The sequence below is a fragment of the Haematobia irritans genome, chromosome 1, assembly GCF_050003625.1.
Source record: "Haematobia irritans isolate KBUSLIRL chromosome 1, ASM5000362v1, whole genome shotgun sequence".
NCBI classification, from domain to species: Eukaryota; Metazoa; Arthropoda; class Insecta; order Diptera; family Muscidae; genus Haematobia; species Haematobia irritans.
The window spans coordinates 185927225-185939866 of NC_134397.1; the positions used below are offsets into that span (position 1 = coordinate 185927225).

Below are 12642 nucleotides of genomic sequence, written 5' to 3' on the forward strand. Positions count from 1 at the left end.
TTACCACTGAGGTGTGATTTTGTTTGATTTGCATTTCAAATTTACTCCATATTTATACAAACTTGATTGGGGCACCTTTTACTCGCCCACCTTTAACAATTTCTATTGTTTACTATTTTGTCACTTGCAATCTATAATGTTGATATTGCTTTATGGTTTTATTTATCGCTTACATCGATTAGCTATTTTCAAACTTAATTATAGAGAAAAAGACTATTGTCCCTTGAAAAAATTGGGAGCACAAAAGCATGATACTTTACCATTAAATTTGATTGCATGCAATAGTCCTGTAAATGACCATTCAAATGAAAAGTGGTCTCTCAAATTCGATTCAATTGAAGTTTCGTTTAATTTGTATGCGAATACATCCAAAAGTGAGTATTTTAAAATTTCTGACCTCAGAATTTATCAAAATTTCAAGAATATCTATACCCTTCACCACTACTGTGGTACAGGGTTTAATAAGTTTGTGCATTTGTATGTAACGCCAAGAAGGAAAAGTCTCCCAACAAAAAACTGGGTAAGCACTAGTGATTCTTTCAGTAATACCGGTAATCTAAAAGATACTACTTGCAGTATTACCTGGAATTTAAAAATAATAACTTACCTGTGTAGGCAAAAACTGATTCTTTCTATTAATACTGGTAATCAAAATCATATATTGAGGTCGGGTTCGGTTCTACAGTATGCACCGTTAATAGTAGCGATAAGTAATGCCAAATTACATTGGCAATAAAATATACCTTTGTTTTCTAAAGTAGTATACTATATAATTTATATTACAAAATAACACCATTGAATAGATCCATGTCGTGGAGCGTGGTATAGTGTGTTGGATTACAAAACAACAGGTGAAGATATTATTTTTGGAGAGCTTGTATGCTTGCGAAGAAGTACTTATTTTTCGACTGACGGTATGCTTGCATGGAAGTACTTTCCTCCAATGTCATGACCGTGTAAAAGTATTACTACTGATATATGTACGAAGAAGTTGTTACCAATTTGGCGCAGGCATACTTGTACTCATATCTGGTAATAGGAGTTTTTGCTGGGCTAATAAGAGAGAAGTTCACCAATGTGGTATCACCATGAACTGAATAGTCTAAATGAGCCTGATACATCGGGCTGCCACCTAACCTAAACTCCATATAAACTGGATGCTCATGGATGCGTAAATTTCAACCGATGCGGGATGTTAGCAAATGTCCTGTAATAAATAAGTTCAAATCGGACGAAAGATATGTATGGGAGCTATATTTAAATCTGAACCGATTTCAATCACATTTACCAAGCATGGGTAGAATGTCAATTCTACTCTTTGTGCAAAATTTCAAGAAAATCGGTAGTAAACTTTGGCCTCTATGGTCATATGGGAGCTACATCTAAATCTGAACCGATTTGGCTGATATTTTGTACGGAATTAGAAGAACATCTGTAGAGAAACACGCCAATTGTGATCAGATCGGTGATAAATATATATAGCAGCTATATCTAAATATGAACCGATTCAATAGCGATTGTCTTTGTCCCAAGAAACGATCCTATGCCAAATTTGAGGTTGATCGGACTTGAATTGAGACCTGTACTTTGCACACAAAAATACATGAACAGACAGACAGACGGACATCGCTAAATCGACTCAGAATTTAATTCTAAGACGATCGGTATACTAAACGGTGGGTCTCAGACATTTCCTTCTTGGCGTTACATACAAATGCACAAACTTGTGGTGAATGGTATAAATATGAAGTGACTAGCTTTCGTTTGAAATACCTAAGGAAAATGGAGGGAAATACAATCCCTACGGGCTATATCAACCCCAGGACCGGTACAGCACTAGGTTATATGGGATCAGTCTCAGTTCTAATCAAAACTTATAGACTGTTCACATTAAAAGCCTAGGTTAGGTTAGGTTAGGTTATGTGGCAGCCCGATGTATCAGGCTCAGTTAGACTATTCAGTCCATTGTGATACCACAGTGGTGAACTTCTCTCTTATCACTGAGTGCTGCCCGATTCCATGTTAACCTCAATGACAAGGGACCTCCTTTTTATAGCCGAGTCCGAACGGCGTTCCACATTGCAGTGAAACCACTTGGAGAAGCTTTGAAACCCTCAGAAATGTCACCAGCATTACTGAGGTGGGATAGTCCACCGCTGAAAAACATTTTGGTGTTCGGTCGAAGCAGGAATCGAACCCACGACCTTGTGTATGCAAGGCGGGCATGCTAACCATTGCATCACGGTGGCTCCCGTGGTGCAATAACATGTCTATCAAATGAAATTCACTAGAGAATTATAGAATTACTAGCGCCATTTAGCGTCATGCAATGACGTTCATTGTCCTTATTTTGGACGTTCTCGTTCTCAACGAATATAATAGTGACTTTGCTCATTTAATCTGAACGGGACGAAATAGATTTTGTAACCAAAGTCCAATGTGCCATTATGAATTACCCATAGTGTGGAACAAAATGTATTCGCCGTCACATAAAATCCTTTAGTTCCCCTTCACATAAAGTCAATAAGTTTAATAATATTGCCATCGAATGTATACCTTGAGGGCCACTGTATTAATCGTGCAACGATCCAAATCACTTTTTTTTGGAAATAATTCTGCAACTTTTGAATGGATGACATATATTTTTGTTTTTTTGTCAAAACTGATGTGTTTTGCAGACGTTGAAAGTTGGCCACTTCGGGTATATGAAATTTTGGTTTAGCTGCCAAATCCGTAATAATGAACACGATTTTTTTTCTTTCCTGGATAGAATTTGTGAACCCCTACAGAAAAGGTTGCGTGCATGTGCGAATATCTTTAATAGTTCGCAAGATATTGGCCTTGCAATTTACATTTTCCAAAATGTTAACAAAACGGGGTCGGTATTTTGGATCATTTTAAAGAACCATTTTTGGAGAATTCTTTGTATTCCTAACTGGATTCCTTACAAAATTCTATGAATCTTAAAGGAATTCTATGAATCTTAAGGATTGTCTGCTTGTGTGATTTGGATTAAAAGTTGGAGTTAAAATTTGGCATTGCAAAAATATATCGAAACTATCACTAATTTTAGTGAAATAGTGCATTTATGTAAATGTACCTATATATGGGGGATATACCTAAATCTGGACCGATTTACAACCAAATTTGCCACCCACCTACGATACTATCAAATGTACTCTTTGTGCAAAATTTGAAGTAAATCAAAATACAGAACCATTTTCCAAATATATTGATAAGGTTTTTTGAAAATAATCCTACCATGATGTTATATATCCAATATGAGCTAAATATGTTTTCTGGTTTGGCTGTGGCGATTGATTTTTTATACCCTCCACCATAGGATGGGGGGTATATTAACTTTGTCATTCCGTTTGTAACACATCGAAATATCGATCTAAGACCCCATAAAGTATATATATTCTGGGTCGTGGTGAAATTCTGAGTCGATCTGAGCATGTCCGCCCGTTCGTCTGTTGAAATCACGCTAACTTCCGAACGAAACAAGCTATCGACTTGAAACTTGGCACAAGTAGTTGTTATTAATGTAGGTCGGATGGTATTACAAATGGGCCATATCGGTCCAATTTTACTTATAGCCCCCATATAAACGGACCCCCAAATTTGGCTTGCGAGGCCTCTAAGAGAAGCAAATTTCATCCGATCCGGCTGAAATTTGGTACATGGTGTTAGTATATGGTAACAGCCATGCAAAAATTGGTCCACATCGGTTCATAATTATATATAGCCCCCAAATAAACCGATCCGCCGATTTGGCTTGCGGAGCCTCTACACCCAGAGAAGGAATATGATCACCTCAAACATGTTTTAAGGGCAAAATGTTATTTTTGGGTGGTGACCATGTAACATGGTTTTCGCAACCATGTTATTTTCTCGGAAATCTTGTATCTGATTTCGGCAAGCAGGGTATATTTGACGAGAAAATAACATTTTAGTGACAAACATGTTACATGGTCACCACACAAAAATAACATTTTGCTCTTGAAACATGTTTGAGGTGATCATATTCCTTCTCTGCGTGTAAGAGAAGCAAATTTCATCCGATCCCTATATGCTCTGGGAGGCGACGAAATTCTGAGCGGAGCGAACGGAACAAGCTATCAAGTCGAACTCTCGGACGGAAGAAGTTATCGACTTGAAACTTGATACCAGTAGTTGTTAATGGTCGGATGGTATTGCTATCCGATCTTCATCGGAGCACTTTTAGGTATAGCCCCCAAATAAACTGACCGCCGAGTGTGACTTCCGTAAGCTATTGGAAACGCGGTGTTATTTTACTACTCTTGGTACGCGATGGGAACCACCGTGATGCAATGGTTAGCATGGCCGCTTTGCATACACAAGGTCGTGGGTTCGATTCCTGCTTCGACCGAACACCAAAATGTTTTTCAGCGGTGGACTATCCCACCTCAGTAATGCTGGTGACATTTCTGAGGGTTTCAAAGCTTCTCCAAGTGGTTTCACTGCAATGTTGAACGCCGTTCGGACTCGGCTATAAAAAGAAGGTCCCTTGTCATTGAGCTTAACATGGAATCGGGCAGCACTCAGTGATAAGAGAGAAGTTCACCAATGTGGTATCACAATGGACTGAATAGTCTAAGTGAGCCTGATACATCGGGCTGCCATCTAACATAACCTAACCTACGCGATGTTAGTATATGCCTTCTAACATCCATGCAAAAATTTATCAATATCGATCCATAATTATATCAAACCCCCATATAAACCGGTCCTCATGGATGTGTAAATTTCATCCGATGTGGGATGTTAGCATTGGTCCATATCGATCTTTAAATAAATATATCCCCTCTATAAACCGATCTTTAGATTTGACCTTCGGAGGTTCTTGGAGGAGTAAATTTCATCCGATTCGGTCAATCCGTACCTTAGTTAGTACGCGAACAACCACGCAAAAAATGGTTTATATCGGTTCATAATTATTTATAGATTTCTCTATATAAACCGATTTATATTACTGGTGGACCTGGAAAACTCTCTATTTCACTAAAGCCAATTTAACTTTATTTTAGTTCATGGAATTATTATGTTTGGAGAAAGTTTCCTTTACTCTTATAATATTTTGCGTACGTTAGTTAAATGAACTAAAAAACGAGAAAAAATTATACACAAATTAAGCTTAAAAATTTACTAAATTCGTATTTCTCACAAAATTGTTTAGAATTTAGAAATTAGAAAATTAGAAATTTGTAAATTTTACTAAAAATACATCCATCATGAACTTCGTATGTCACTAAAGACATTCTTCCTATTTTGAACTCCAATCTTTTCCTGTAAACTACAAAAGTTTCTTCAACAAGTGAAAAAAATAATTTATGTCTAATAATTTTTCTTGAATTTGTCGAAAAAAACATTTATTTATGTTTGTGATATCGGCATGAGTTATTTGCACGCATTTTGGTTGAAAACCAAGTCTTGCTTTGGTTTCAACTTCCAATGACAATCAGTTGATCTAATTTGCAATTTATTATTACAAAACTAAATGTTCGATGAAAGTGGCAAAATAAAACAATAATGGAGACAATGTAACAATATTACCATTTTAGACTGAAAGTGACAAAAAATCAACAATAGAAATAAGTTTGGGTGGCCATATAAAAGGTGCACCAATAAATTATATATAAATATGAAGTAATTTCGAAATAGCAATCAAACAAGATCACACCTCTGTGGTAAAGCAACACATTCAAGTTTCAAAACAGATATAAAATTTACACATTTCAAAATGGCATTTAAAGTAAGTGGATACAACAACCAATATGAAATATGCTCTAATATGAATATCCTTTTTTCCAGTTCATCGCTATCCTTTCCCTTATTGCTGTAACTCAAGCTGGTGTTTTACCTTTCGCTCAAGATCATCATCAAATCTATGAACATGCTCAACCCCATGTTTATCACGCTACTGCTGCTGTTCCCACAACCGTGGTCAAGGCTTTCCCACCTGCTCAATATAATTTTGCTTACGAAGTCAATGATCACCACACTGGAGACAATCATAGCCATTCGGAACAACGTGATGGGGATTTGGTTCATGGTGAATATTCTTTGATTGATGCTGATGGTTTCAGACGTGTCGTCCAATATACTGTAGATCCTCATAGTGGATTCAATGCTGTTGTCAACCGTATTCCATTGGAACATGTCAAAACCGTGGTAAAGCAAGTGGCTCCTGTAGCTTATGCTGCTCCTACACCCACTTTGGTTAAACATTATCCAGTTCCTCAAGCCTACCATCAACATCATTAAATGCCATTTTTGTTAATCATGTCTGTTGTTATTGTTAGTAATTTTAAGGACTTTTTGTAAATAACACCTTTTATAATATTGCTTATTCCGAATTGAATTTTCATTTAATAGAAGGGAAGACCATTGTCAAAGAAGGGAACATAAAATTAAAATTAAACAAATTTGACATATTTTTTATGGATTTAAAATATTTCAAAATTTCCAATTTTAGGCAAATCATATAAAAATTTGATTGTTTTAAAGACCCAAGGTGTATATTGGACCTAATCAGGAGATAATTCTATATGGGGGCTATAGCAAACCATACAGCGATACATACCATATCACACACACACCTATTTATGCACCTAAATTACCTCTAGATTTCTAATTTCAAGCGAATCGGTTAAAATGTTGTTGTGTCTAGAAGCACTAAGGGCGTTTTCGATTCGCAAAAATATGTTGCCTTGGTGTTACACTACTTATTCCCTAATTGACATTTCGGCCAAATGATAGTGTAATTCTAAAGTTATTATTAATTTATAATATTGTGAGGTATAAAGTATCCAAAATCTATGACAGTGTCCTTGATATATTGAAACCAATTTCGAGAATGTTGCACCTTTTTTCCCAATCGTAATCGCCATAAGAGTCAAATAGGGAGATCGGTGGTTATACAGAAACATGGACCGATATAAAGCAAATTGAACAAGACCTTTTTTTGACGTATACTACTACGTAAAGTACATCGGATATAAGCCCAAAAAATCAAATCAAGAACTCGGTCTATATACCCAACTTGGCACACCTATTTGTGGAGCTAAAGTAATATTATATTTCCAATTAGGTAAATCGGAGAAAAATTGCGGCGTCTAGAAGCCCAAAGTGTAAACTCAAGAGATGGGAGACTATACCAAAAGATGAAAGATGAAAGTGTCCATCCTCAAACTTGCTATAGTTTTGGACAAAAAAACGAATATGTACGAAATTTCGGATTGATAACTCTATTGCTCATTTCTGTAGTGTGTTACAATAGATACACTGAAAAAAAAGCATACTCGGTTCCAAAGATTTTGTCTTTACTTTAAAAAATTTGGTATTGATTCCGAGCCAAAGAAGCGGAGAATACAAGTAAGGATACTTTTAAGACACAATTCTCTTTTAAATTTAGGTTTTGTGTACTTGCTTCTAGGAAGCAAATTTTAATTTTTGGCTTTCGCAGCTTTTTTTCTTCATATGCTATCAAAGTCCTTTAAAAACGAGTTAACGGCAACTTTATTTCCAAATTAGGACTCGACTTCCAGTAGAAATTATGCTATGTTTGAAGTAAAAAACTTCTTTAAAATAAAGTTTTGAAAAACATGTCCGATATTTGAACGATTTTTTGCTTTGTAGTCAAGATGCAAAACGACAACAAATTTAAAGACAATTTCATTAAATTTAAAGATTTTTTCTGAATTATTAAAGTCAAGTTGACCTTAGCCTATAATTTTTTTCTTTCATGTTAAGATACCCATTTTTAAGTCAAATCGCTTAATTATAAGGACAATACGACTTCATTGAAAAGTTTATCGACTTTTGGACAAAGAAAATAACTTTATTTTAGAGAAATGCGTCTTCTATGCTAAGCAAAATTTGTATTCGTATTTTAAAGACATGAAATCTTTGACCTCACGACAATATTTTTTTCAGTGTAGACAGAAATTTTTAGATTGTCTTAGAATTTCTCCTTAATCCTTCGTACAAAGGGAAAGGTAAACTTCATATCCTCACATCGCTAATAATTCCAAAAAATATGCGTACACCTAAAAAATACTTTCCCAAGGAACAACATTATAGACAAGCAAAATTCCCCTTAGTTTTAAAAATAAAGGCACATAAATTTAGAAATAAACTAGCGGTGCATCGTTTATTTTTAAGGTTTTTAATTAAAAATAAAAATATTTTTTTCACCACCAAAGGTAAACATCATTTCTCTAAAATATCATTCATTAGAAAAAATATATCTTCTTTCTGTGCATGTGTGAAAGCTGAGGTGTATTCCTTGGAGTTTGAGGGTCGTTTAGAAAGAGATACCTAGAGAGTATGCTGCAAGTAAAATAATGGATGTAACCAATTGGCGCCTTAAAAATATATCCACACAAAGAAAATGTCATTAAATTTTTTTTCTACCCTAAGATGAAACATAATATGTTTGAACAATACAAACAATATTTTGTTTAGACCAATCCTGAAAATATATATGCTTGAAGCAAAATGTGTTTGGGGTATATGTTACAGAAGCGATTTTTTTTTAGGTCCACGAGCTAGTTTATAGGCTTTGAAAGTTGATCATCTAGGATGTATGAATTTGTTTTAGCTGCCAAATCCACAATAATGAACCGATTCAAGAGAATTAGACAGCACACTGAAGGAAGGGGTTTCTTTTCTCATGGATGAAAATTTAGACAAACTAAGTTTCTTTAGCGCTATAGAATTTTCTTTAAAAGCAAATACAAAAGATTAGAGTTGCATCACTTCGTTTGTCTAAAACTTCGTTCAGAAGGAAAATATTTTTTTGGTATGCACTATTTGATAAGAGTGGAATCCCAATGGACTGAATAGTCTATGTGAGGCTTCAATATCCGACTACATGCCAAAAAATAATTCTTTCTTTCCAAACGAAATTTTAGGCAAAAGTTTCCCAATTGTAAGTTAGGTTAGGTTAGGTGGCAGCTCGATGTATCAGGCTCACTTAGACTCTTCAGTCCATTGTGATACCACATTGGTGAACTTCTCTCTTATCACTGAGTGCTGACCGATTCCATGTTAAGCTCAATGACAAGGGACCTCCTTTTTATAGCCGAGTCCGAACGGCGTTCCACATTGCAGTGGAACCACTTAGAGAAGCTTTGAAACCCTCAGAAATGTCACCAGCATTACTGAGGTGGGATAATCCACCGCTGAAAAACTTTTTGGTGTTCGGTCGAAGCAGGAATCGAACCCACGACCTTGTGCATGCAAGGCGGGCATGCTAACCATTGCACCACGGTGGCTCCCAATTGTAAGGAAGTTTGTTTGGAAGAAAATTATATGATTTTTGTGACAAACGTTGATGTGAAAACAATTTCATATCGACTAACTCAAAAAAATTGTTTTAATTTTGTTGCTAATTGCGTCTTCCCTCACATCTTTCTTACTTACGTCCACGAGGTTTATTTAGATTGTAGTAACTTTTTCTGTACTACCAACAATATAGAAAAAACAAGTAAGGAAAGTCTAAAGTCGGGCGGGGCCGACTATATTATACCCCGCACCACTTTGTAGATCTAAATTTTCGATACCATATCACATCCGTCAAATGTGTTGGGTGCTATATATAAAGGTTTGTCCCAAATACATACATTTAAATATCACTCGATTTGGACAGAATTTGATAGACTTTTACAAAATCTATAGACTCAAAATTTAAGTTGGCTAATGCCCTAGGGTGGAACACCATTTTAGTAAAAAATATGGGAGACATTTAAATCTGAAGCAATCTTAAGGAAACTTCGGAAAAGATTATTTATGATTTATCGCTCGATATATATGTATTATAAGTTTAGGAAAATAAGAGTCATTTTTACAACTTTTCGACTAAGCAGTGGTGTTTTAATAAGGAAAATGTTGGTATTTTGACCATTTTTGTCGAAATCAGAAAAACATATATATGGGAGCTATATCTAAATGTGAACCGATTTCAACCAAATTTGGCACGCATAGCTACAATGCTAATTCTACTCCCTGTGCAAAATTTCAACTAAATCGGAGTTAAAAATTGGCCTCTGTGGTCATATGAGTGTAAATCGGGCGAAAGCTTTATATGGGAGCTATATCTAAATCTGAACCGATGTCAACCAAATTTGGCATGCAAAGTTACAATGCTAATTCTACTCCCTATGCAAAATTTCAACTAAATCGGAGCAAAAAATTGGCCTCTGTGGGCAAATGAGTGTAAATCGGGCGAAAGCTATATATGGGAGCTATATCTAAATATGAACCGATTTGGCTGATATTTTGCAAGTTTTTCGAGACTCATAAAATATTCGGATGTACGGAATTTGAGGAAGATCGGTTGATATACACGCCAATTATGACCAGATCGGTGAAAAATATATATGGCAGCTATATCTAAATCTGAACCGATTTTTCCAAAACCAATAGGGATCGTCCTTGAGCAGAAACAGGGCCCTATACCAAATTTTAGGACAATCGGACTAAAACTGCGAACTGTACTTTGCACACAAAAATACATCAACAGACAGACGGTCATCGCTAAATCGACTCAGAATTTAATTCTAAGCCGATCCGTATACTAAAAGGTTGGTCTATGATTACTCCTTCTTGGTGTTACATACAAACTTATTATACCCTGTACCGCAGTAGTGGTGAAGGGTATAATTAGTCGGTTCCATAAATTTTTAAAATTTTATTTTTAGCCTGGACGGAGAATGAAACCGTGGATCATAAAGTTTGTAAGCCACTATCCACTTAGCTGTTATTGTCATCACCAGACAAGCAACGCAAACTGTCAAAAAGTTATATTTATATAGCATAGTTTTCGGCATTCACGAGCCGATGTAAAGAATTTTTATTTGACAGAAACATAGCTTTAGTTGGCCACCATGGAGTAATGGTTAGCATGCCTGTCTTGTATACAAAGGGTTGTGAATTCAATCCCTGCTTCGACCGAGCACCAAATACTTATACCCTGCGCCACACTGTGGAACAGGCTATTATAACTTAGTGCATATGTTTGCAACATCCAGAAGGAGACGAGCTAGATATATGAAGTCTTTGGCAATATTGCTCAGGTTCGGCCTCTGAGTCGATCTCGTCATGTCTGTCTATCTGTGAACACATTTTTGTAATCAAAGTCTAGGTCGCAATTTTAGTCCAATCAAATTTGTCACAAGTATGTATTTTTGGGTCAAAATAGAACCCTATTGATTTTTGAAGAAATCGGTTCACTTTTAGATATAGCTCCCATATATATCTTTCGCCCGATATCTACTAATATGGCCCCAGAAGCTTGAATTTCAGCGTGATTTACTTTAAATTTTGCACAAAGAGTACAATTGATTGTGTCGTAAAGTGTGACGAATTTAATTGAAATCGGTTCAGAGTTAGATATAGCTCGCCCGATTTGCACTCATATGACTCCAGAAGACAGAATTTTGCTCTAATTTGCTTTAAATTTTACACATGGAGTATAATTAATATTGTAGATATGAATGCCAAATTTGGTTGAAATTCGTTCTCTTTTAGATATAGCTCTAATATATATCTTTCGACCGATATGTACTTATATGGCCGCAGAAGCTACAGTTTTGCCGTAATTTGCTTTAAATTTTCCACAAGAGGTGCAATTTATAGTGTCGTAAAGTGTGCCGAATTTGGTTGCAAATCGGTCTAGATTTAGATATAGGTCCCCCGATTTGCACTTATATTGCCCCAGAAACCAGAGTTTTGCCCTAATTTGCTTTAAATTTTGCATCTTTCGCCCGATTTTCACTGATATGACCACAGAGGGCATCGGGGTGGAGGACTTAGGCGCATTCGAAGGTCACATTATCATAGAATGAACTCATTCCGGCCGGAGTGAGACAGACACGAAGAGGAAGATGGAAAGAAGTTTGAGGAACCGCAATGGACAAACTATGGTCTAAGTGGACACAAATCCGCTAGTTCGGATTCGTGTCATCCTCCATAACCTAACCTAACCTATACTCTCTAGGTCTCTCTTTCTCAACACATATATGTTTATAGGCTATTTCTAAATAAATATATGCTTGCATCTAAGCTTATTATATTTACAAACAGTTTATGTCCCAAACATAATATGTTCTAACATATTAACATGTATGTCCCAAACATGTTATGCTAGTTTATGAATACTATATGCTTGCACTTAAAAATATTGCGTTAAAAAATTTTAATTCCAAACATATAATTTTTACACCCAAACATAAGAAAAACAGTCTTTTTCATCCGTGCAGGTTTTGGCTGATAATTCCATAGTTTAACAAGGTTAGGTTAGTTAGGTTATGTGGCAGCCCTATGTATCAGGCTCACTTAGACTATTCAGTCCATTGTGATACCACAGTGATGAAATTCTCTCTAATCACTGAGTGCTGCCCGATTCCATGTTAAGCTCAATGACAAAGGACCTCCTTTTTATAGCCGAGTCCGAACGGCGTTCCACATTGCAGTGAAACCACTTAGAGAAGCTTTGAAACCCTCAGAAATGTCACCAGCATTACTGAGGTGGGATAATCCACCGCTGAAAAACTTTTTGGTGTTCGGTCGTAGCAGGAATCGAACCCACGACCTTGTGTATGCAAGGCGGGCATG

General features: G+C 36.0%; 1 protein-coding gene across 1 annotated transcript; it reads left to right on the top strand.

The window, feature by feature from the left end:
* The first annotated feature begins 5705 nt into the window (after positions 1 to 5705).
* On the top strand, positions 5706 to 6373 carry LOC142242956 (larval cuticle protein A2B-like). The gene is made up of 2 exons (XM_075314421.1): positions 5706 to 5776; positions 5836 to 6373. The coding sequence occupies exons 1-2, from the start codon at positions 5765 to 5767 to the stop codon at positions 6286 to 6288; spliced, it is 465 nt and encodes a 154-aa protein (XP_075170536.1). The 5' UTR covers positions 5706 to 5764; the 3' UTR covers positions 6289 to 6373.
* Positions 6374 to 12642: the final 6269 nt, after the last annotated feature.